General features: G+C 44.0%; 1 protein-coding gene across 1 annotated transcript in view; it reads right to left on the reverse strand.

The window, feature by feature from the left end:
- Positions 1–9,455: 9,455 nt before the first annotated feature.
- Positions 9,456–25,909, reverse strand: part of cacna2d1a (calcium channel, voltage-dependent, alpha 2/delta subunit 1a) — a 50,707-nt gene continuing 34,253 nt past the window's right edge. The window contains exons 25-38 of the mRNA XM_061268835.1: positions 24,828–24,912; positions 24,694–24,756; positions 24,036–24,148; positions 23,847–23,918; positions 23,504–23,571; positions 23,400–23,438; positions 23,236–23,307; positions 16,658–16,807; positions 15,254–15,306; positions 14,423–14,478; positions 14,201–14,327; positions 13,324–13,436; positions 13,153–13,235; positions 9,456–11,201 (exon numbers count right to left, since the gene is read on the reverse strand). Coding sequence (XP_061124819.1) covers positions 11,079–11,201; positions 13,153–13,235; positions 13,324–13,436; positions 14,201–14,327; positions 14,423–14,478; positions 15,254–15,306; positions 16,658–16,807; positions 23,236–23,307; positions 23,400–23,438; positions 23,504–23,571; positions 23,847–23,918; positions 24,036–24,148; positions 24,694–24,756; positions 24,828–24,912 — 1,217 coding nt within the window. The 3' untranslated portion in view covers positions 9,456–11,078. The remainder of the gene's footprint in view (positions 11,202–13,152; positions 13,236–13,323; positions 13,437–14,200; positions 14,328–14,422; positions 14,479–15,253; positions 15,307–16,657; positions 16,808–23,235; positions 23,308–23,399; positions 23,439–23,503; positions 23,572–23,846; positions 23,919–24,035; positions 24,149–24,693; positions 24,757–24,827; positions 24,913–25,909) is intronic.

The following is a 25,909-nucleotide window of genomic DNA, read 5'->3' on the forward strand; positions in this document are numbered from 1 at the left end:
ATTCGTGTTCATTTCTTATTTCAGTTTTTTTTTTTTTTTTAATTGTTAGGGGAAAAAATAGAAAATAAATATTTTTAACTTAAATCTAGTTTGGTGATAACATATTTTGTCACATGAACATATGCTGTACTGTACATACGACTTGATACCAACTATACCCAATAAAATAGACATACCGTTTTTTTCCATGTATAATGCGCCCCCATGTATAATACGCACCCTAAAAATGGCATGTTGATGCTGGAAAAAAGCCTGACCCATGTATAATACGCACCCAAATTTTGACTCCTACTTAAGTCCGTAAACGTAAAATTATTTCAGAAAAAAGATCATCTTTGGGAACAACCGGATGTTATTCTGTCGGTCAGTATCACTGCGCATGCTCTAGCAAACTCGATAGCGAAGAAATGTTTCGGATTTGTGTAGGGTACATTGTGACAGCAAACGACCAGGTGATCGAGCAAGCGTCTGATACGAGAGCATTGTGTTCGTATGGAGCGTGTTTGAAGTGAACAGCAGAGAAGAAAGCGCATCTGTAATGGCGGCCTCCGTATTATATCCGGATAAAAAAAAAAAAGAATTGTACCCATGTATAATGTGCACCCCAGATTTTAGGACAATAAATTTGTTACATTTTGCGCATTATACATAGAAAAAAAACGGTAATACATTTTGTATATTTTTTGTAAAATCTTTTTTGGTAGATCTCCCTACCCGTGTTGCCATGGAAAGATTGATTTTGTTTTTTGCTAAATTGTATTGCCATGTAGTCTCTTTATCCTCCAATGTACCTATTTCAACATTACCTTCCAGATGAAGGGTGACTAACATGCTTTTAACCGCCATGCATGAGAGCACTTGATGGATTTCAGTTTAAGAAATAAAAAAAGACTTTGAATACACATTGCAATTCTAATCATGCATACAAATATGATGGATGATATAGGTACTTTGCAGTTTGTCCTGCAGCTGATTTACAAGCCAGATAAAACGCAAATGAATCTCAACGTGTCACTTGTTGACATACTTTGCTGTAAGTTGGTAGGAAATCTGAGCGCTCGAACTTCTTCAGACGAGTACCCGACGCCAAAAAAACGGGATAATTGTAAGAGCAGGATCCCGCGTGCGTTCGTCCCCGTTGCCTCACTTTGGCTGCCGCGGAAAAACAGATGGGATTCTTGGCGGGCCGTGCCAAAGACCACTTGGCACAAAACACCGAGATCCTCAGCCAGTTGCAAAACGCCTTCAGGTACCGAAGCACATAAGCAGGAAATGCTCAAAAACAAACTTTCACTTCCAATCAATCATCGTAGTACGAACGTTTTGGGATTTCTACCCGGTTTAGCGCTATATGAATACATCATAGACATAAAAGTGTGGCACATCATCTTAAAGGGGGTATTCTGGTGGGCCAGTAAAGGGTATGTTTAGGGTTAGGGTCAGCTGGAAGTGATCCAGTTCAGGTACCAGCATACGGGACTTTTGTTGGGCCCTCACCCGAACTTGACAGGAAATCCACACTTGAGCCGTTAATGGCCGGCAGTCTTAGGACCCTCCAGAGAGCAAGAGAGAGACCGGCGTGGTGGAGGAATGGTTGGAGGCAAATGCCAGACGCCCTGGTAAGGGCTCATTAAGACGTGTGCAGGTCATTTGGGCTTTTCTGCCTTTTGGTCGGCATGTGTGTCGGAAAGTACCGGCAGGTGTAGAGGCATGCTCACATCACATCTGTCAATCAGCTTCAAGAAGAAATCCAGACACGCAAAAACATCTTTTTTGGTGCGCCTGCCAACTCTTTGAAGTACAGCTAGCTCCAACATCCACCATTTCAGGTAGATACGTTAAGTCTTGATGCCTGATTATGCATTCATTGGGGGTGAAGGTGCTGGAGGCGGGAGTGATTCTTTCCAAACATACCAAAGCGAGGGGAGTATTAGCTTCCACCGATTGTAGTCCCATTCGAGACCCCCCAAGTCTCCAAAACGTCAGTCATTCTATATATACTTGGTAGGGTTAAGCGCTAGGTTAACAAGTCCGTTTTGACGCAAATGCGAACAAACTCCCCAGATGAGTTTGTGCTAATTTGCCGTCAACCTGAGCGACAATTCCAAAGATCTTTATCCTTTTGTTTTGTGGCTGATTATTCCCCAGAGATTCTGGACTGTTGGACAATGCGCTGGTACCCTCAAAGGTTCTGCTTTGCTAGCCTTGACATTTTCACAGAAGAACCTGTCAAGTCCTGATCCTGGGAATGATTATTTTCGACTCCAATAGTTACGGTACAGGAATCAAGACCGTACCTTGAAGGATAGATCAAGACCACTACATAGACATTCCGCTCGTCCTCCCAACATACCAACGATTAAAAGCCTTAACGAGACAAAACAAAATTGCAAAGTGTCATCCTTTGAACGATCCTTCAAAGGGGATCAGTTTTCCTCAGATGTTAGAGATTCTGCCTCGCTGGGGAGTTCCCACATTTGACCCACAGTGTCACCATTAACGACGCCGAAGCCGGACTTTACCCGTCTAATTATTTTACACCCCAGCTGGCCGGCACACCCGCTCCGTTGCCCCACACTCTCGCACATGAAGGAGGCTAATCACCGGTGTGATCTCCCGCTTTTCACCTCTGACCCGCCCAACACTAGAATAACAAGGTCCACCCCTGCAGCCTCGCAGCCCCTCAACAATTTTCCCCCCAATTAGGAGAGTGCCTTTCCCATTCCAGATGACAGATGAGCGGTCAGGGGGCCGGGGCGTCAGACCTCCTTTGCTTAGCTTCTCCCGGTGCCCGCGGAAGGGATGAAACAGGAGGACATCCCGGGCCCTGGGGAGCCATTTTAGAGGAGATGGAAGTCCTGTTGACGTAGATAAACGACTGTCTGAGCGGAGCAGCGAGACGGGGGGCAGCAAACGTGAATACATCGGGGTGCGGCGGCAGATGGAAAAGAAATTGCATGGAAGGAAAATGGAAACTGCGATGTTCCGTATTAGGAAGCAGGTAGAGAAATCAAGTGCGGGCTCCAACGGCCGGAGGACAACTGCGACAGGGACGGGGAGATAAGGCCTAAGGCCATTTTCTTCCGCCTGCAATAAAAGCCGAGGCGCACTCCAATGAATCAAGGCGTCGGGGGCTTTCCTCTCTCTGTTGTGTGTTATGTCCACCGCTAATGGCCAGCAGATGTGGACGTATTTCACAAGTGCGTCTTTGGAAAACATTCCCGCACATAAATCCAATTAGGTCGCATGAGCGAGCTGGTGAGACGGTAGAGTGTGAGCAGCGACCGCCCAAACAGCTGACTTAAATAATCCCATTTTTCCACAGGTAGAAGGTTCGCGGCACTCCCTGTAGGTTTTAGTCTGGTAACTTATTTGGGTTTGTCTGGTAGTAGTGCCTAGATGATAATCTTTGACAGAGTGCAGGTTCTTTTTTCGGGAGATCCAAGTGAAGTGTTTCATCCTTTGTGGAACAGCAGATAACCTGTAACGGGATGCATTCTGGAGAACCGCCCATAAATCCTGCAATGCACTTGAGCTTGAAGCAACAAACCTTACTGTATATGTTATAGCGCGTCCTCTGGGAGGCGTTAATCGCTCATCCAAAGTCAGTCATGAAGTTCCTGATAGTGTAAATCCATGTTTGGACAAGAGTGGAGTATGAGAGCCAGGTGATCTCTGCCCTCGGTCTGGGATTTCAATAAAGCTTGTTGGGGTGAGATAAAACGCTGCTGAGCCATGCGGCCGTCAGGAATGCACAAAATAAGAAGTGATGCATGCAACATGTTGGCCAAAGTTGGTCGAGAGCGAGCAAAGTCTCAGAAGCCATCGGCCTGGACTGGCCTCTGGGGGAAGGGGGGGGGTCGACCTCTAGAATTCTATGGTGGATGCCAAGACCTCCTTTTCGAGGTTCTGCTTCTACTTTATGGCCCCGCGAGCAACTTGAGGAGCAGAGAGTGGAGTGAAGGGACGGCTTTGTATATTTCACAACGTTTGGACGTACATGAAATGAAAATCAAAATGACCTGCATTGAAAGAAAGCACACACACAAAAAAAAAACAGGCCACGAAAGTCCCGATGGACTCTTTAAGATAACCTGGCAGGCCGGGCGAGATTCAGATTCAGGGGCTGGTGAGTACGAAACCTTCATAGTCAATCAGTCACTTCTGTTTGTTGGGTTTGCTGGCTATGCTTTGGTGGTTCCATTTTCAAACTTAAGTAAGGGAACCAAAGACCATACTGCTTTTTGATAGCTTTTCTAAGGGCCTACCGTCTCGGGTTCTAGCTCAACACCTCGGGCAAGGTCATTTTCTTTCCGACAAGGGAAAAGAAACTCACCTGGAGCTCTGGTGGCTATGATATGAGCGAAAGCAGCTCGACCCATCCTACACACAGCCCTGGAAACACAAGCCAGATCAAGGACTTACTCTTCCTTACTCGCTTCAAAAGCCGATGACAAAGTTCACTTCCTGAACAAAACTGATACATGAGCAAACACGTACTTTATCTCACAATGATTCCAGAGATGTCAGGCAACACGAGGGCCAGAGTAAACCGCCCCTGACCCTCTGGCTTGCCAGACTCAATCAAGTGCAGGGGACTTTTCTCAAGGCAGCGACAAGTCGGGAATACTCTGAGAACAAAATAAGACAAATGGACTTTGAAAGAAGTTTGGCAGAGTGTTCTGCAAAAAAAAAGTTGCCCTGAGGATTGTTGATGTGAAATCCAGCGCTTAAGCAAACACACTGCTTGCCAGCTCATAAAAAAAGATGGATTATTCTTTTTTTTTTTGGTTCATATTTCTGCTGGCATGTGTGAGATAAAAACAGTCACGGGTGCACTCCAGCCTGATCTGACCTGGAGTCAGCGCTCAACCACGGCCTACTGTACATTCAACAGGCGCTATTAGCGTAGCAGCTGCTTGTCTGGCAGCATGTTCGCCGCTAACTAGCTCCACGTGTGCACGGACACACCACCACACACACGCTTGAATCTCCTGGCTTGAGTGTCACAGCGTGAGTGCGGCCGTCTTGCGAGCTTTTATGGACAAGGGTGGGGCACGGGGAGGTGAACGTCCACATTGGGAGGGGGCGAGGGAGTCCCGCCAGGTGCTAATAGATTTCCTGCAGCTTTGAAACGCTGGCTTGCGCCGGCGACTCGCAACAGAGTCGGGTTTCATCTGCAGGCCAATTGCACCGGACCAACGTTTGACTTCGCCGTCGACAACACACCTACGCCTGAGCGGCTAGTGAAATGTATTCCAGTGAAAACAGTAATAATGACTCCACTGTCTGCCTGGCTGGCGAGCTTTTGGGTGATTCACGCTCTTGTTTTGCGCGCCGGGGCAAAATAAAATCAGCCCCGGGATGTTACGCGAAGGGACTTGGCAAGTGCATCAACTGTGTTCAGAATCAGCACTCAGATCCGGTCTGCTGGTGAGATGATTGGCTTCTAAGTGAGTCACTTTACAAGTTCATCTCTCGTGTTGCTATTTAGGGACATTGAAGACATAAAAGAAAATCGCACATGGTTAGTTGTACTTCTTTGGTGCAGCTGCTCATCCAGACGCAAGTGTCGTGTCAAGAGATGCTTAGGCGAGTCAACCATTTTGTTATTGTAGCACACATGCAGCTTTGAAACACTTTCAAAAGACTATATAAGCATTTATGGTAAAAGTCCGGGATTTTTTTTTTTTTTGATAAACGATTAAGGCTAACGAGACTAAAGAGGTGAAACATTGGCTATGCTGTTCGACCGATACCTTAATGATACCCTAATAATACCTTATAGCAGCTTTATTTTTTGCTTATACATTCGCTTTGACCTTTGACTTCATAAGTGTGATAATTCAAAATCCTCTTGGCTTTGAATGCGGCACTTCATATTGGGTCTATTTTGGGGGGGGTCACTCTTTGCAACCATTCAGCTAAAATGTTAGCACATTGCTAATGTGCTACAAGCATGATCTCAGCACTTTTCAAAGAGAGTTGGATTTGAATCAACATTAGCTCATATAAAGAGATAATGATATGACAACAACTACTACGATTAACATTCGTTAGCAGAGGCTAATTAGCATTGCCCTTCTTCTATCATGCAAAATCCCAAACTATCATAGCTTAATTTAAGTCATGGGTCCCTAAGGACTTTTTGTTGTGTGGCTCCAGTAATTAAACACACAATTTGATGTCAGTTTTTGAGTTAAATTATTTTTTAGGATCCTGAAAGCTTTAGCTGCCTTACTGCTAAATTGGGGAGCTGACTAAGACGTTAGCTGCACATATAGTGGCCCCTATTGGCCTGGAGTGTTACATTTGGATTCAGAGACGTACAAATTGTGCCTTTGATCATGGCTATGATAAATACCAAATCCCCCAAAGATCCCAAAAGGCATTCCACATGTTAGTAAACAGCAGGTGATTTTAGTGAGTCAAAAGCCACATCAAATAACGGTGCTGTTCTCTACATGGATCCAAGTTTTTCCCCCCATTAATAACCAGTGACTCCACACGAAGTTTTATCTTTTTTGTGGAAAAAAACAGCAAAACCTTGCAATGATTAAAATCAACGTGTAGTAAAGTCGAAAAAGTCTCGGGGCTACCTGGAATGCCAAACTTTTACTTTTGCCCCACTCCTGCCCCCATTTGTGGTAACGTGATAGCCCGAGACCAAAACAAAAAGATAAGCACGCAAAGACATCCCAGAGCCTTGGGGGGCAGACCTTTTTGAGTGAACGTGTCGCAGCGATAAAACATATTCTAAACATAGCAATCTCAGCTTGGCGTAACAAAAAAAAAAGGGGGACAACCCTCTCAGGACGCGAGACTATCACAAGATATTTATTACCCCACTTGTGATTGGCTTTTGAGGGCGAGCCAAAGAAATGCCTGCAGCGAGGTGTTCTCGCTAAACTCATTATACACTCGCACCACTTGACAATATGGAACAATAGCAAGGAGGTCTCTTTCTTTGCCTGAAAAAAATAATAAAGCAATAGCGCCAAGACAAATAATCAAATGCGTCATTTCCGTCATACCAAGGCTACGTACTCAATTTCAGCCATTACAAAGTGATCCATATCAATCAATTTTTATCTGGATCACAGTTAGAATGTAGTTCATTTGTTTTTAGGTCCCACTGAGAGAGTTCAACCGAATTTAACTTTTGGAGCAATTACTATTTCCCCCCACAAATGACCTGAATTCTAGGATCGAGAAAAATCACTGTCACTCTGTCAAACTAAAACAACAATGCTAAATCCAATCCTAATTGTCAAGGGTTATTTTACAAAATGATCTCAATCCAGATTAAAAATCAAGATTAAATAAATACCTTCTTCCAAGGTTCATACAAAAGCTATGAGATACATACACACAATACAAATCCGTTTAGGATTTTCTAAAAAGGGATCTGGACCCAGATGCTTGATTCGGATCAAAATCAAGTTAATCAAATTCTCTTTTTGGCTGTTATAAAGTAACACACCAAATTTAATCCAATTGATCAAGATTCAGAACCTTGATTCTCAATCCAAAAATCATCCAGATCTCGATTCGAAATGCAGCTCCTAATACAAGCAATTCAGTTTTTCATTTAATCCAGGCCTTTCTGCTGTGCGTGTAAAGATGTCTGAGCACGACATAATTTACATCTGATGGAACGATTACGCAGCATGCAAAAATAAACATGGCGCTCATAATGAGAGCACAGCAAATGCAATCACTTACATAATAAACCTTTTATATTTACTGAAGGGGACGTTCCCTGCGGGAGGCCGGGCCAGATATCCATCAGAGGCGGACTTGGGATAACAATCCCAAGCACAACAACGGCGACCTCTCGGCATAAACCGAACGAGGAGTCTCGTTGCCAGACGCAAAATCCAGAGCCGCAAGCCTCAGCCCACCCCGGGCAGGAAATCCAGCATGTGCTGTTGACATCGCAACTCATCCGCGGAAGACGAGGAATAACACTTTAGGAAAAGTCAGAAAAGAAGTCCAAGAGAAGCGTGGAAGGAAGGAAAAAGTGCGACCAGTAAATCTGTCAGTCTTTATGATTGTGCGCAAGCAGGGGTGGGCAATGTATGACTTTGAATTTGGTACGGTCCAACAAAACTTAAAAATGAACTTTCATATTTAAAAAAGAAACTTATCATATTGTCATTTAAAGCATTTCATGTTGGACATTGATGACAGAAACAATACATTTTTCTTTTTAAATTAAGAGCAAATTAATTGGAACAATTCGTGGAATCACGGCCATTTTGTTCATTTAAAAAATACAACTGGTCCCCAAATTCCACAATTTAATATTACTAATTACCGTTTTTTTCCATGTATAATGCGCAAAATTTAACTAATTTATTGTCCTAAAATCTGGGGTGCGCATTATACATGGGTACAAAAAAAATAAAAAAAAATTTGTTTTGTTTTTTTAAATCCGACTATGATACGGAGGCCGCCATTACAGATGCGCTTTCTTCTCTGCTGTTCACTTCAAACACGCTCCATACGAACACAATGCTCTCGTATCAGACGCATGCTAGATCACCTGCTCGTTTGCTGTCACAATGTACCCTACACAAATCCGAAACATTTCTTCGCTATTGAGTATGCTAGCGCACGCGCAGTGATACTGACCGGGAGAATAACATCCGGTTGTTCCCAAAGATGATCTTTCTTCTGAAATAATTTTATGTTCACGGACTTAAGTAGGAGTCAAAATTTAGGTGCGTATTATACATGGGTACAGGCTTTTTTCCAGCATCAACATGCCATTTTTAGGGTGCGTTTTATACATGGGGGCACATTATACATGGAAAAAAACGGTAGTTACAATTTGACCTGATGCGCTTAGTCTTTAGCCAAGTACTTTCCCACAAACAAGCCAGAAATAACATCAATGATTTTGCAATAGCTATCTTCAAGAGTTGTATCTTCATTTTCACTCAATGCCCTGTAAAAGAATGTAAATTTTCTACAAAATCCTTCGCCATACTGTGTTTGGACTTTATTTTGTATAATATGATGTAATTTCACAATGATTAGTCTCCAAGCAGTCATTTGGCAGCTGCTACCAAGACAAAAATGGCTATTATTTCATTATAAGACGTCGTAATTGGCTACTTTTTAGAATGTCCCCGTTGATTGTATTTCTTTCTACTCTCAGCATGTCGCTCCATTTTTAACATCCGCCATAAAAGGGTAAAGTAACACTTTTTATTTTTGGGGGGAGCCGCAGCTGCAGTCGCGTGCAAAGCGGACGTCGCTAACGATTAGAATTCATCATGGCTTGCTCAACGAGCCAGAGGAGACACCGGTGATAATTTATGGAGACGTTTGTGGGTGAAATCCAACATGGTGTTGTCGTTGACTGCCTGTCAAGAGTGCGGTCATGTGATCCATTGGGAGGGGAGAGGAGGGGGGGGGGGTTGAAGAACTGCCATGGAGGAAGCAAATTGTTGTCATAAAATTTTATTCTGAATATTTGAACATGGATGAACACACGTTTTGATCAGAACTTTGGTTTTGTACTATATATATTTTGTTTTTTTTACAAGTTCCACTTAAGTGTAACATTTTAAAGCACGATCAAGGGAGAGGGAGACTATGTCCACATGATTAAAAGTATTTCAAAATTTTTATTTGGTTTTCAATTTTCAGTCACTTTAAATTGACTTAAAAGAATTTTGCGCATGCACTGTTTTGTTGTTGATTGTTGATGGGGGTTAGCTGTACAACAAAACGTGGACCACCAGTATAGCAGTGAAACAAAAATTTTAAAATACCCATGTACATGTAGACAGTCTTTAAAAAAAACGGGACTTGGTGGACCCGATGCTAACACACAACACACTCACAGACACAAACACACGCCAACCCGTAAGATTTCTGCGACCTGTACGGAATCGGAACCACTTCATATCACGTTAATTATTCCCGAGGGGACAGCATTGGATTTTAGCACGTTAACTTAAAAAAATGTATGGGGAGGGGGGGGGGGGGGGGGGGGGGGTTCCACGCTTTTGGTAGCACACTGCTGCAGTAGGTGCTAGAAATTGGGATATGAATTGTAATGCAAAAAAACTGCAGATGCTGCCTCCTCAAGGGAAAACAAAGGCAGTAACAGCTGATCATCGCGCGATACTTGACATTAACTTGCATAAATTCGTAAAAGGAGAGAATTCGATTATGGCACTTGGTTTTTTTTCCCCTCTCCCCGTTAGTAAATGACAACCACGTTGTTAGTTCCACGAAGAGCACGATGTTATGGTTGGATTATAAAGTGCAACAATTGCTAGCGTGACGGAGGAGTCTCTCTACGCCGAAGCAGACGAAAATAGCGATAAAAACGATCAAATATGAAAGTGGAAGGGTTAGCATCAAAATGTACTTTGTAGCTTTAGTTCTCAAATCATCAGTTACACGGTGCGTTGGACAATAAAACCCTTTACAAAATCGGATCTTGAGCCCAGACCTACTGCGATAATAAAACGCTCAATTTGTATTCGATTTGTTGTTAGTTCTGCAGAGATGTAAGCAAAGAAAAGACAACAAGGTGGACTTCAGTAGTTGTACACACAAAGTGCAGATAGTCGTCTCAGAAGTACATGGCACTAGAGAGTTTTCAGTCAGGTTTGTCCTGATTGGTTGACGCGCACTCATGGCAGTTTTTGATCCAAGAATTCCAGACATAAGGAAAACTAGGATTCGGTTTTGACGAAGAGCACAGAATAAACAAGTTCCGGAGACACTGGCAGGTGTGAGGAAGAATCCAGACATAAAAGATTATCCGCAGGGCAAAAGTTGGTGGCGGCGCTGTTTTTCTTGCCTTCAACCAACAAGCAGACCACTAGATTAAAAACAAACTGTTTGCTAGCTTCTGGCAGTGTTGATTAAAAAAAAAAAAAAAAACTCAAGCTCCTCAACAAAATCTGATAAGGCAGCCCCACTTACAAAAACAATGACGCCAGCAATCAAAGTCCTCTTCAGGTGGGTTTTTTGCAGAAAAATTTTGAAAGCTCTTCTCGTTCGTCATTCCAGAGGCATGCTGGTAGAGATGGTGGTGGGGAAAAAACAGGTCAGGACAGGATGGTGTAATGTCCGCAGCCACTCAGAACCCAGAGAAGCACCAACTGAAGAGCAAAGGTGAGCCACAGCGAGGGACTCAAGCTGGATGCCCCACCACAGTCAGGGTCCTCCTCCTGGAGTTCCGACAAGGGGGACAACGTCAGCGCGGGTTAGCGACGTTGGGTCGGTCAGCTGACTTTGGAGGTCAACTCTCACTAAGACAAAGACTACAGCTAAGATTTCTGATGACGCTAATTTCTTTTTTAATCAAAAGTTACTTTTGGCTTCGTCCGTCGCTCAACTTGTCATCGTAAGAAAACTGATAGTCTCCATTATTTTGTTAAGATAACAGAAATGCTAAATTGTGGGGCACTGATACAAAATGTAAATCGCAGTGATGGCAAATATCACCTTTTCATCTAAATTCACACTCAATTCAAATCAAAACACAATTGTGTTGAGGGCAGATGCAACATTTTTGTTATTGGTCAGATGCCAGACACAAGAGCGTTGGCAATTGTTCCAATGCTCCAAAGTGCTGTATCAGAGCAAGCATCGGAGGATTACGATACACGAGGAAACATGCTGGTAGTTCAAAGCTGGGCAAGAAGACGGGGAAAACATCAGCAGGGAAGGCAGGAGAATTGAAAGCAGATGCCGGCAGAACAAGTACATAAGTAGGTGGCAGGTGCGGACCGACAAGACATAAACCAAAAAATAGTGGAAAAGGCCCAAAAAAGATATACGATTTGAGGTGGAACATGACAGCAAGAAAAGACGGACTGACCCGGCAAAGCACACGAACAGTGGCGGCAGTAACACGAGCAGCGAGGACGTCGACGGGGAGCCAGCGCTACGACGGCACAGGGCCTCGTCCTAAGCGGCAGGCCAATCACAGAGCGCAAACCAAGAGAATACATCATGCACCAAAGCGCTCGGAAGAAAACCAGATTTAGTGGAAAGCAATGCAGGTTAATAATAACAAAACACGACATTCAATCCCATGTTTTGCTGAGCAAGTCCACGCAGCAGCCACGAAATACAAGCCCAAAAAAAAAACCCCACTGTTTCGAGGCATTAGTAATGTATACGTATGTATATTACCGGAAAATATCAGGAAATAATTTGGTTCAGTAAGGCGGTAATGGCATTAGCGACCAAGTGCTAATTAAAGTAAAAAAATGTAAAATCCTAACGCTTTTGCGACAAACTGAAATGTCAGCGCCAACAAGATTGGCAATTAACATTTTGAAAAAAAAAATCTAATGTCATCGAAAATGCTAAATTGAAACCATTCTAGCTAATTTATGGGGACGAATGTGCACCAGTTTAGCAAACTAGCATATGTTAGTTCGCAAAATTCTAAAACAAGAAAGAGTTCTGATTAATAAAATGTTTGAAAGACTTTAAAAAAGATCCAAACTTTCTTTCACAGTCGAGCTAGTAACCACATTATTGGTCAATGCTTTGCGTTTATGTTGAGCTACATGTGAGTAAAATATAACATTATAAATAATCAAAAATGCCAAAGTGTAAAATGAAAGACTATTTTGTGTCAACACTATCACAGTGAATGTTGTTAGTCACCTGAATGTTGTTAGTCACTTAATAAAGCTGGTTTTGATTCTGATGTTAGCTGACAAACAAGAATGGGACAACAAAGCTGCAAGGCGCTCCTGATGCAATTGAAGCATGAAACACCATACAAGGCAAGCCATTTGTTTGGAAACAAGCATCCGAGCTGCGATTATCTGTTTATTTATTATTTATTATTACTCTTATTATTTATTGTTTGTGCTTTTTTTGTTTATGATGTTTTTTACTTTTGCGCTATGCTTGCTGGCTCCGTTTTGCTCCTCTTATTTATTGTGTTATCTGTTTATTTATTATTTATTCATCACTCTTACTATTGATTGTTTGAATTTCTGCCTTCTTGTTTTTATATTGTGTCGTGTACTTGTATGTCTATCGTTTTATGTGTCTCGTCACCGTGGGATAGAGAAAAACGTAATTTCGGTCTCTTTGTGTGTTGTGACATGTGGAGAGATTGACAATAAAGCTGACTTTGACTTTGATAAGACTCACGTGTTCGTTATTATCAAAGCACACCGCAGGTCCTTTCCTGTAGCGAGGTTTCTGAGCCACCTTGCAAGGATCAGGACCGTTAGCTAAAAGAGCCTTGTCAGGAATGTCAACCAAAGTCTGGGATTTACAGTAGTTCCACTAGATAGTTTCGAAAGGTCGGCGGAAGGATACACTGCTGTTCATCCTGTATGAGCGGTTTGGTATCGCAGGACGAGCAGGTGAGTTTGGCGTCAGCAATGATGAAAACCAGGTTGGTGTTGGGAAGCTTCTCAGCATGGTACAGTCTGAAAGCACAAATTTGAATTTTGTACAAACAAATGTGTATTTTGCAGTAGTTGTAAAAATCGGCAAAAACAATCCTAACATCATATTATGCGGAAAAAAAGTATATTTAATGTTTTGTAGATTGATTTGTATTTTTATGCAAATATATTTACAATCATTTTCCAAGAAAATAAATGAAAAACATACTTTAAGAAAGGTGTTACAGTTTTACATTTTTGATACTGAAATAGTTATACTTTTCTAAAAATAAAAAAAAACAGATGATGGGACATTTGACATCTTAAAGCGATTGCGACTCTTAGTTTATGGCCCCACCCAAAAGACAGGAAGTGACATCTCATGATTCATCGAACAAAAATCGGAATTCGCAACAAATCATACATACAGTAACGAGAAGAGATTATTTTTTATGGCTTTCCATCCCAAAGGGAGAAAAACGCAACCCCCCATAAATACTCATGTCAGGGGTGCACAAATGATTTTCTCTGCTTTTTTTATGGCGCTCGTTAAGCGGAAACGTGTGCGGCTAACGCGCAGGAACGCCGCAACGCATGTGGGGCAGGCACTCCATTAGGCGGCACGAGGGGGCTTTAAAATGGCATGCGCACATGCAAAAGAGACGACGGGGCAGGCAGGGGGCGGCGACGTGCCAGGACGGTGGTCCACACAGTTGACTTCACCTTCATGGCATGTGATTTTTTTTTTTTTTTTAAAACAAGCACAGCGTCGTCGGTGACTTTGCTTGAAATGCAATTTTTCTTACCTGGAGCAGTTGCCACAGTCGACCGTTCCTCGGAAGGCGACGTCGTCTGTCTCAAAGTAGTACTGGGTTTGCTCCGTGATGCACACTTCTTTATGGACGATGTCAGACATGTCCTCCTCCATGTCAGCTGAGGCCCAATTTTTTTAGATCATGTATTAGGTTTTGATTTGCACCCTCAGAGAAGTGGGACCTAAATTTAAGGCGGACGAGGAAGAGATTTACCTGCATGTAGGAAATTTGGGAATGTGATGCTAACCAGCAACTGTTGCAGGATTGACCTGTGAGCAGATACAATTGTAGTTTTAAGAAAAAAAAGATGAAATTGTAAGTTGCCATTTGCAGAAAATAAAGTTAGAATTTTATGAAAATGGTTGGAAAAAAGGCCTGTTCAAAAGAATCATGCTGTTTATCAAAGAAGGTGATTTTAAACAAAGCACAATATGTACAACAAATATTTTGCAAAACATTTTTACATAAAAAGTCCGAATGCTACAATAAAATGTCGGAAAAGTACTAAAAATTATGCAAAAAAAGCAAAAATATATATTTTCATTTTACTAAAAAAAATCCTTATTCCAAAAAAGTTCATCTATTCAATTTATTACAAAAAAAAAACAGTAACCAGAAATGATGCACTAGTGAAAAACATTTTGCAAAAAAATGTACGCAAAAAGTATCGTTACAAAAAAATGTATTTGGTCTTTTTTACACAAATACATTTTCTGAGAAAAATTCAAATGTAGATATATTCTAATGACAAACCAGCTTAAAATTCAAATCAAATTCCAGCAAAATTTATGATTTTGTGAATAATGTTACAATTATAATCTTTTTAGAATTTGAAAGGTTTTCAATAGCAAAATATTTTGTAGTACAAACGTCAGAAAGAAGACAAAATGGTGTGCTTAAAAGCTGTAGTGTTAACCCCATCAAGAAATTGAGGCCACAGCCTTTTTTCTATTACGATTAAAAAATGTATGTGCCCTTTAATTATTGTATTTCCCAAGAATATACTTTTCAAGATAAAGGCACAGGCTACATAAAAGGACTCACCAGGCTGCAGCAGTGGCCCACCAGCCTACGTTCAAAATATCACCAATGGAAGGCTGTGAAGAGCAAAAGCGGTGCAAGTTAACAGATAACAAAAAGCAACAACATGAGGTTTGAATCAAAGGCCTGTTGACCATGTTGTTTGGATTACAGCTAGCACGCGAGGACCTTGTTGTGGTCAATCGGTCATGTAGCGTTCAAGATACGCATGCTGAGTCACACGCCGAGTAAACGTGTTGACTTTGATCACATGGGTGATTATACGTGAACGATGCTGCTCAATCGTGGGCTGTGTCGGGAATTTGGAAGGTAATCAACTATAAAGCTTACCGCAACGACCAACTAATTATTTGTCTTTTAGTGGAGGTGAAACTTTTACAAGAAGTTGCGTCGAGTTTTTATATCAACGTGACACAAGAAGTTTATATGGCAACACAAAAACTAAGCTACTGGAGAGTACAAGCGTGGGTTTGTTTGTTCTTTCATGTTTTTAACTGCAATTAATGGTCGTGGAAAGCTGGCATGTAACAAAAAAATCTAAGTACTTTCACGCTAAAATTGTAATTTACGATAAAACGATCTAAATGATATGTGGAAAAAGTAATAATTTAACTTCAAAGCTTTCATGTTTTGGAAAAAAAAAACACTAATACTTTTATGCTAAAGTTGTAATTTCCATTAAAAAGATCTAAATGATACGGGACAAAAGTAATAATTTAAAATCAGTTTCAAATTAAGAAAAAGTCTTCATGTGTTTTTTTTGCGTAAAAAGACATTTCATTCTAAAAGTTCTTATCTTAAAGAAAACATGTTACATTTTTGCCTGAGGTAATCTGACACAAAAAGGTTGTCAATGTGGAAAAACAGCTCAATATATCATTAAAGTGGTTACATTAAAAAAATATTATTTTTAATCAAGGTGTAATTTTATGAAAAAGAGAAAAAGTCAGCATTTGCTAAGGACCTTGGCACATTTCCATGACATTCAAGGATATTTCCTGTGATTTCACAACCTTCCCCAATTTGTGTTTTCCTCAACATGAGGCATATTGGGGGGGGGGACTTGGGAGGTTTCCCAAGTTCAGCAAAAAAACAAAAAAAATGGCAGGGTGATGAAAAACAGCGCTTGCCGCTTGGCGTGTCGGCCGAGCATGCGAGACCACCTAATCCTGTTAGCGTTACGACAACTCCCACTCCGACGCTTTTGCTGGACCTCTGCTTCCCTTCTCATCTGCGCTATGGCGATTTATGGCTCCCCTGCGTTTTCTTGTGTGTGTGTTTTTGTGTGTGTGAGCAAGCAGGTATGTCTGCTTTATCTGTTGCTATCACTATGCAGCATGTCAGGATGCATGTATCAAAATGTGTTAACAGACACACGAGGATGGGTTGCTGGATTTCGTGACTCACCACGTAAACAGATCGCAGGCCCGCCGCCTTGGTCTCCTTCACGGGATCGCACAGCGACTGGTAGTCGTAGGAATTTTTCAAGGTGTACAACGACGAGTTGACCAGGGTGACCATCAGGATTGGGTCAATCACTCCGAAAAAGCGACCGATCTGAGGGATGCGAAGTTTTTGCAAATGTAAAAAATGATGTGTAAAAAATAAAGTGATAGTTTTAAAAAACAAATTATTTGGTACGAAAAAATACATCATTTGAAATGAGAATAAGATTATTCCAGAAAAAATATTTTTGGGGCCTGGCCGGGCACAGCCCGAAAAGCCCTCTTCCCATGGGCTCACCACCTGTGGGAGGGGCCAAAGGGGTCAGGTGCAGTGTAAGCTGGGCGGAGGCCAAAGGCAGGGACCTTGGCGGTCTGATCCCCGGCTGCAGAGGTTGGCTCTTGGGACATGGAATGTCACTTCTCTGGCTGGAAAGGAGCCTGAGCTGGTGTGCGAGGCAGAAAAGTTCCGACTAGACATAGTCGGACTTGCCTCCACGCACAGTTTGGATTCCGGTACAAGCCCTGTCGAGAAGGGCTGGACTCTCTTCCAGTCTGGAGTTGCCCACGGTGAGAGGCTTCGAGCAGGTGTGGGTATACTTATTGCCCCCCGGCTGGGCGCCTGCACATTGGGGTTCACCCCGGTGAACGAGAGGGTAGCCTCCCTTCGCCTTCGGGTGGGGGGACGGGTCCTGACTGTTGTTTGTGTCTATGCACCAAACGGCAGCTCAGAGTACCCACCCTTCTTGGAGTCCCTGGAGGAAATGCTGGAGAGGGCTAAATCTGGGGACTCCATCATTCTACTGGGTGACTTCACTGCTCACGTGGGCAATGACAGTCAGACCTGGAAGGGCGTGATTGGGAGGAACGGCCCCCACGATATGAACCCGAGCGGTGTTCTATTATTGGACTTCTGTGCTCGACACGGATTTTCTATAATGAACACCATGTTCAAACATAAGGATGTCCATGTGTGCACTTGGCACCATGACACCCTAAGCCGCAGTTCGGTGATGGACTTTGTAGTCGTGTCATCGGATTTGTGGCCGCATGTTTTGGACACTCGGGCGAAGAGAGGGGCGGAGCTGTCAACTGATCACCACCTGGTGGTGGGTTGGCTCCGATGGTGGGGGAAGATGCCGGTCCGACCTGGCAGACCCAAACACTCTGTGAGGGTCTGCTGGGAAAATTTGCCGGAATCCCCTGTCAGGAAGAGCTTCAACTCCCACCTCCGGCAGAGCTTTTCCCATGTCCCGGGGGAGGCGGGTGACATTGAGTCCGAGTGGACCATGTTCCGCGCCTCCATTGTTGAGGCGGCCGACCGGAGCTGTGGCCGTAAGGTCGTTGGTGCCTGTCGTGGCGGCAATCCCCGAACCCGCTGGTGGACACCGGTGGTAAGGGATGCCGTCAAGCTGAAGGAGTCCTATCGGGCCGTTTTGACCTGCGGGACTCCGGAGGCAGCTGACAGGTACCGGATGGCCAAGCGGAACGCGGCTTCTGCGGTTGCTGAGGCAAAAACCCGGGCGTGGGAGGAGTTTGGCAAGGCCATGGAGAATGACTTCCGGACGGCTTCGAGGAAATTCTGGTCCACCATCCGGCGTCTCAGGAGGGGGAAGCAGTGCAACGTCAACACTTTTTACAGTGGAGATGGTGTGCTGCTGACCTCGACTCGGGACGTCGTGAGTCGGTGGGGAGAATACTTCGAAGACCTCCTCAATTCCACCTACACCCCTTCCATTGTGGAAGCAGGGCCTGGGGACTCTGAGGCGGACTCTCCAATCTCTGGGGTTGAAGTCACTGAGGTAGTTAAAAAACTCCTCGGTGGCAAGGCCCCGGGGGTGGATGAGATCCGCCCGGAGTTCTTAAGGGCTCTGGATGTTGTGGGGCTGTCATGGCTGACACACCTCTACAACATTGCGTGGACATCGGGGACAGTGCCTCTGGATTGGCAGACTGGGGTGGTGGTACCCTTCTTTAAGAAGGGGGACCGGAGGGTGTGTTCCAATTACAGGGGAATCACACTCCTCAGCCTCCCTGGTAAGGTCTATTCAGGGGTGCTGGAGAGGAGGGTCCGTCGGGAGGTCGAACCTCGGATTGAGGAGGAGCAGTGTGGCTTTCGTCCTGGCCGTGGAACAGTGGACCAGCTCTACACCCTCAGCAGGATCCTCGAGGGTGCATGGGAGTCCGCCCAACCAGTCCACATGTGTTTTGTGGACTTGGAGAAGGCGTTTGACAGTGTCCCTCGGGAGGTTCCGTGGAGGGTGCTTCGGGAGTACGGGGTGCCGAGCCAACTCATAAGGGCGGTTTGGTCCCTGTATCACCGATGCCAGAGTTTGGTCCGCGTTTCCGGCAGTAAGTCGGATTCGTTCCCAGTGAGGGTTGGACTCCGCCAAGGCCCTTGATCACCGATTCTGTTCATAATTTTTATGGACAGAATTTCTAGGCGTGGAGCGGTTCGTAGCCGAGTGTGAAGCGGTCGGGATGAGGGTCAGCACCTCCAAATCCGAGTAGAGTCGCTACTCCTCCACGTTGAGAGGAGCCAGATGAGGTGGCTCGGGCATCTCATCAGGATGCCACCTGAACGCCTCCCTAGGGAGGTGTTCCGGGCATGTCCCACCGGTAGGAGACCCCGGGGACGACCCAGGACGCGCTGGAGAGACTATGTCTCCCAGCTGGCCTGGGAACGCCTTGGGATCCCCCGGGATGAGCTGGATGAAGTGGCTGAGGAGAGGGAAGTCTGGGAGTCCCTCCTGAAGCTGCTGCCCCCACGACCTGACCCCGGATAAGCGGAAGATGGATGGATGGATATTTTTATATTAAAAAACTAAGAAAACGTAATTCTATGCTAATCAAGTTGAAATTTTACATTTGCTCAAAAAAAATCCCCCAGTTTTATTTTTCACGAAGTGTTTTTCTTCTGGCTTTTGAATGACTAACCAACTTGTCAGGGGTTAGAGTGCCACCTGGTGTCTTGGCATGCACATTTTGTTCGACGTGAGGAATAAAATTAAAACGAGCAAACTTAGTGACACGTTACAAAAAAAGTAGGAATATTCTGAGAAGAAAAATGCACGAGTTTTCCCATAAAGTTGCAATTTTATGCAAACAAAATTATAGAGAAACATTTCACAACATTGCAGAATTATTTTGCCCCCCCCCTTGTCTGGAAATGACTTCTTCTGATTGGCTAAAAAGATTATGTTCGATTACCATATTTGTCGGACTATAAGTCGCGGTATTTTTCATAGTTTGGGTGGGGGGGCGACATACTGAGGAGCGACTTATAGGTGAATTTTTTCATAAATTTTCAAAAAAAACAAAAAACTAAAAAGTGGAACCGCAATGTAGCAAGGGATTACTGTAATTTGAATTTCAAGCTACGTCGGCAGCGCGGCGCAGCGGTTGTTTACAAAAAGGACAAAGATTAGATTTCAGGATGACGAAGATGACGAAGGGCCCCACGTACTACCGGCATCATTAGCGGCTTTGTTTGTAAGTGACACGGAGGACGAAGAGTTTGAAGGATTTAATGATTTGGAGTGACACAGAAGGTGTGAAAAACTATTATGGCTTTTACGCACGCCCGGTGCTACTCTACGGAGCTCTCTTTCACCTCCGTGGATGGAAGTCAGGGGCCGGCGCTCGGCTGGGTGGCTGTCCGGTGACGGTGGATGGGGCTTGGAGATGGCTTTTCGCACACCCGGTCCTACTCTACGGAGCTCTCTTTCACTTCCGTGGATGGAAGCCGGGGGCCGGTGCTCGGCCGGGTGGCTGTCCGGGGACGGTGGATGGGACTCGGACATGGCTTTTACGCACGCCCGGTCTTATTCTATGGAGCTCTCTTCCACCTCCATGTCTGGAAGTGCCACCTCCGGGGATGGAAGTCCACGCCGCCACACACCTGGAAGTTGACGCCGGTGCTTGGGGCCGTGTGGTGGTGAACTATTCATGTTATAGTTATTTGATATATTTTATTTCGTGTAGCAACTTGTTACAGTTCAGTAGTTGTTGGCTCGTTGAACTCTTGTTTTGTTAAATAAAGAGCCGTTCACCAAACCCACGTCTTTCTTTGTTCTTTGTTAACTAACAATATAGTTATATACTAGATCTGCGGAGTAACGACAAGGCTGACGTCAGGGCGCACGTGCGGCGTTGTTGACAAAGGACGAGGAATTTGATTGATGGATTTAATGATTTGGAGTGCCACAGATGGTTTGATAATATTATTGCTTATATAATAGTTATTTGATATCTAATTTATATATCGTTATATGGGCCGTTGTTGACAAAGGACGATCGATGGATTTAATGAATTGCAGTGACACAGATGGTTTTATAAACGTGTTATTTATGTAATAGTTGTTTGAATAACTCTGAATGTTACGTCAGGCCTGTTCTCAGCTCTTCGTTTGTGTTTGTCACGTTAGCAAACCTATGGTTTAGCCTGTTGTTGCTCGTTCATGTCTGTTCTTGGTGTTGGATTTTGTCCAATAAATTTCCCCCAAAATGCGACTTATACTCCGGAGCGACTTATATATGTTTTTTTTCACGTTATTGTGCATTTTAAGGCTAATGCGACCTATATTCCGGAGCGACTTTTAGTCCGAAAAATATGGTATAGAGCAGGGGTCCCCAAACTTTTTCCTGTGAGGGCCACATAACCTTTCCCTTCTCTGATGGCGGGCCGGTGGCAGTTTGTAACAGAAAAAGTGTGACGATCGTAGGGGAGCTTAAAAAAATTATTGTTTTCCAGAAAGCCACACATAACCAAATAACGGTTATTTAATAACCCTTTCCAGGTTCTTTACAGAAAAAAAGTCAGGAAACAAATAATAACACTATTAATGAAATAAATAATAACTAAACCCTCTCTGAGTTCTTCACAGAAAAAACAGGAAATAAATAACTAAATAACTCTCTCTGGGTTCTTCATAGAAAAAAAACCATGGAACATTAACTTTCTGTTGTGCCATGCACAATCTTAACAGATAAAAGTTCAGCTCAGTTGTCAGAGCAGAACCTCTCTGACACATATGAGCAGTCTCTTAAAGTTCTTGTGTTCCTTCCTTATAATCCTTTTGTAGGTTCCAGTAGGCTTGTAGATACTGCTGTCTTTTTTGTTAAAGTTTGATAGTGCGTCATAGTCTGGAGTAAAATTTGTTGTGGCAATTCTTAGGCGAGATCCGAGGTGTTGGTCCGTTTACCTCGATCTGTGACGGGTAGATGTTGACGTTCATGTGGCTGAACGTCACGTCGCGTACGTCGAGCCAAATTGGCAACTCTTTTAAACGCTCGGCACTGTTCACCCTGCTTTACTTGGGCGACATTTTAACGGAAGGATTCCAGGGGAAGGTTTGTGGGTGGCTTTAGCGCAAAACTGCATCTGAAAGCTCAGCGCGCAAATTACAAGAATGCTGTCGTCACAGCCCACGCTCTAAATTCGGGACTGATACAAATAGAGCGCGAGTGCGCCATGTCCGTACACGCACTTGTGAGTGTGCACCGAGCTTTCTGACACGGCTTCCGGTAGTAAATGCGCAGGCGAGCGCTTCCCCATCTACTGGGGAAACGCAGTCATTGCAGGCAAAATGAGCAAAAAAAAAAAAAAAAAAAGTTTAATAATACAATTTATTCAGGGTTGGCGGGCCGGATTAAACGGTCCCGCGGGCCGTATCCGGCCCGCGGGCCGTAGTTTGGTGACCCCTGGTATAGAGTGTCACCTGAAAAGCAAATGCCCAATAGACTTTGGTGTAATCCTGTAAACAAGACCCCTAAACGTCTTTTCCTAAATCAGTCTCGCACGTGTGCGACACGTCCAGTGAATGAACAGTCGGTGCCCTGTTGGCCCGCAGACTCCCCGAGGACTACCCGGGTGAAAAAAAAAGGGAGCGGGTCACGCATAAAGAGGCGGAGAAAAGTACACTAGACGTCCCCGCTGGATATACGACGAAGGGGCATAAACGAGGCCTCAACTTTTAGTGCTGCTGCCAAACTTCAGAGGAGGCCTGATTTATCCAGCGCACGCCCAGCGCTGATTAGCTAGCACATGAAAAAACATTTAGGCAAACCGCAGCGGGGGTCCCGACTCACCTTTTAGCTGTTTAAGAAAAGTCCATTGGCGCAGAGTGTGGTTTCGCATGTCAACAAATTGGGTCAATTGTGCTGGAGTGCTTTGTTTATTTACAGATTTTTCTTTCTTTGGGCAGGTGGATTTTGTATCACTCTCTGTATTCATCTATCAAACACCCACAACTGAATAAATAAATAAATAATGAATAAATTAATTTTCATCTTTACATGGTGCTTCAAAAAGTATGGTACATTTATCTTCTTCGATTTAACTGCATCGTTTTTTAAGCATCTTGAGTTTCAAATCAACATTCGAATTTCAATGGCCTTCTTGCTTTATTTTGGCCCCTTTTTTTTAACATGGGTATGTTGTTTTAAGTGTTTCTAATGTTCTAACAATGTTATTTTTGACACGGTTGTGTGTTTTCACATACATAAAAAAAACGTTTTCGACATGGAAGAGCAATAGCAGACCTGATTGATGTATTCATCCCGATTGGACATAACCAGGAAGCCACCGTCATCCAGGATGACGCAGTCCACATACTGGAATCACACAGAGACACAGAGAAAACAAAACCTGAAGCCAAGAGGCATGAAAATAAAAATAACAATAATACCTGAAAAAAAAATCTCACCATATCGTTCCGTTGGCAGCCGCAGATCTCATCTGTGCACTGTAATGAAAAAAAAAGACTTTAGCGTCACATATTTGCATGTTTGTGGCGCAGATGTAACTCACGTTGGTCCTCAGCGTTGTGTTGATGAAGCTCACCATCCAGGCGCTGACGTCCAACTTGACGCCGACCACTGGGGATCAGAAACAACAAAAAACCCAGACACCCTCCATCATGCCGGACCCTGGCGTCAACTTTACTCTCTGAACCGACGAGAGCGGGAACACAGAAAACTTGGCCGAGGATCACAGAGAGAGCGGACAGGTTGATGTGTGGTTTGTGTGTGCGTGTCACAGGAAGGTGACAAAGTGTGTGACGGGCGTCTGCGTCAAGCATCTTAAGTGTGAGTGTGTTGACACGTAAGCTTGACAGATTGCAATTTTTGTTTGGTTTTTAGCATGTTCTTACCCGCCGGCTTGAGGAGCTTGTTGTCGATCTTGAGGTTAAGAGCTCTGCTCACGAGGACCGAGTCGTCGCTCACTACCACAAGGAGGACAAAAAGCCACATTGGTCAAGGACAGATGCGTAGGACAATCCATTAGGTACACCTTAGCGGTATATATAACACATGTGAAAACGGAGTTGGCGTGTACTCACTGTTGTCTTTGAGGTATGGCGTTGGCGTAAAGATGTACAGGTCATTGTCCAAACTTCGTTTGTAGAAGCTCGACTCGTACGTCTCTGCCTCCTCCCTCCAGCTCAAGCCAGCGCTGAATCGACAAATCGAACCTCAATTAAGCGATTTACTAAGCTATGAAAAGACTGGTCATAATTTAAAGTTTAGTTGGTGTGCTCATCAGGTTTCTATTAAAGTCCCCAAATCTATATTTTTTGACAACTATCTCTTTGGGCATACCTCAGGGATCTGTTTTAGAGCTACTCTGCTTCTCACTAAGCACCATCGCTTATGCAATTACAGGACAAAAATAAGCATTTATGCAGACCGGATCCTCTCGATTTGTTTTGGATTCAAAGGGTGGCCCTTGGGGATGCGCATTGGAAGAAACAAGTCAAGGTCAAAAACTGCATTGCAAGTGGGAAATGGTTGAGAACAGCAGGGATCTACATCCTATCTGATCGCGGAAAAGTCAGGAGATAAGCGATGTAAGGGCCAGCGTACTGGGGATTCAATGATTCCAAGAATGGGATGATGGACAATTGATGGATACATGGTGGAAAATGTCATTACCCACCACCTACATCTAGTGGCGTATGTTATGCAGTATGGTGGAGTGATCTTCTCTCTGTCTATTACCTTTTAGGGTAGACTCGGGTAATCCCTCCGTCGGTGGCAACAAATCTGGCAGTGACTCCAGGCCTAGAAAACACAAAGTTACGCAAATCCCGCAGAGCTGAAATGATATGTATGATATTTTTTACTACACTCACTGCAACTTATTCTCCTTCCAGATCTTGATGAGATCTGAAGTGATGCCAGCGTCCAGGAGCAATCGGTTCACCAGCTCCACGTTACCTAAAGAGCAAAAACAGCATCAGCCACATCTGCCAGAGCCATTTGCGCCTGTCTGCTGACAGATCAAAAATTTGTCAAACGTAATGTATTTGATTGTCCATCTTTGTGGAGACGGTAGGGAGAAATGTTGTAAGTTTTGGTTTTGGGAACCTAATGGCCTGGAACGTAACGGCTATCTGCAGGAATGTGTTAAATAAATGCATGGCGTGTATAGATAGCCAACATGGAATGAAATATGATGTGTGGAAAAAAAAAAAAGATGGAAAAGCAATAAAATAAAGTCAGAAAGAAAAATTAATGTGAGTATATGTGATATGAGAAGGGACAGGGGGGAAAAAAGCTGGGAATCATTTTCTATATTTACACAGTGACTTTTGCTGAAGGCAATTCTGATTAGCAGATGACCTAATCAATGACACAAGCCAGAAACGATGATAGGGTTTACATTTTCTCGCTATAAAAAGCTCCGGGTTGTTAAACCTCAAAACATAAAGGAGCCGTGGAGGAATAAAGGAAAGAAAGGCAAAACAAGAGCGCGCGAGGAGCCCGCCAAGCTGCGGGCGTAACAAATTATTTGCGAGACCTCCGACGAGACCACATGACAAACATAACAGGCGATAAAGTCTGTGTTTTTTTTTTGGGGGGGGTTGTTGTTTGCCAAGGCGCTTAGAAGCCTCCGCACCAGTCCATAAACATGGAGTCTCGCTGATGCACGGCCGCCACCTCATGCGAGCCTTCTAACGCAGCACACACATCAGAGAACAGCTGCTCTAACACTTTATTCCGAGGCCCTCCGCCACCCCTTTGCCCGCGATGGTTTTCATTACAAGGCCTTTATTGAAGGCAGCCCAGGAATTCCTAATGTACTCTGACTTCTTCGCCACTGCGGTGGCTTAAGCGGGCAAAGCCGGCGCCCCCCCCCACCCTCCTATTAAACTCGCAGCTAATAACGGTGAAAGTAATCACTTAATGGAGTGAGAGGTTTTATTGGCAGCGT

This window comes from Syngnathus typhle, linkage group LG21 (assembly GCF_033458585.1).
Source record: "Syngnathus typhle isolate RoL2023-S1 ecotype Sweden linkage group LG21, RoL_Styp_1.0, whole genome shotgun sequence".
Classification (NCBI taxonomy): domain Eukaryota; kingdom Metazoa; phylum Chordata; class Actinopteri; order Syngnathiformes; family Syngnathidae; genus Syngnathus; species Syngnathus typhle.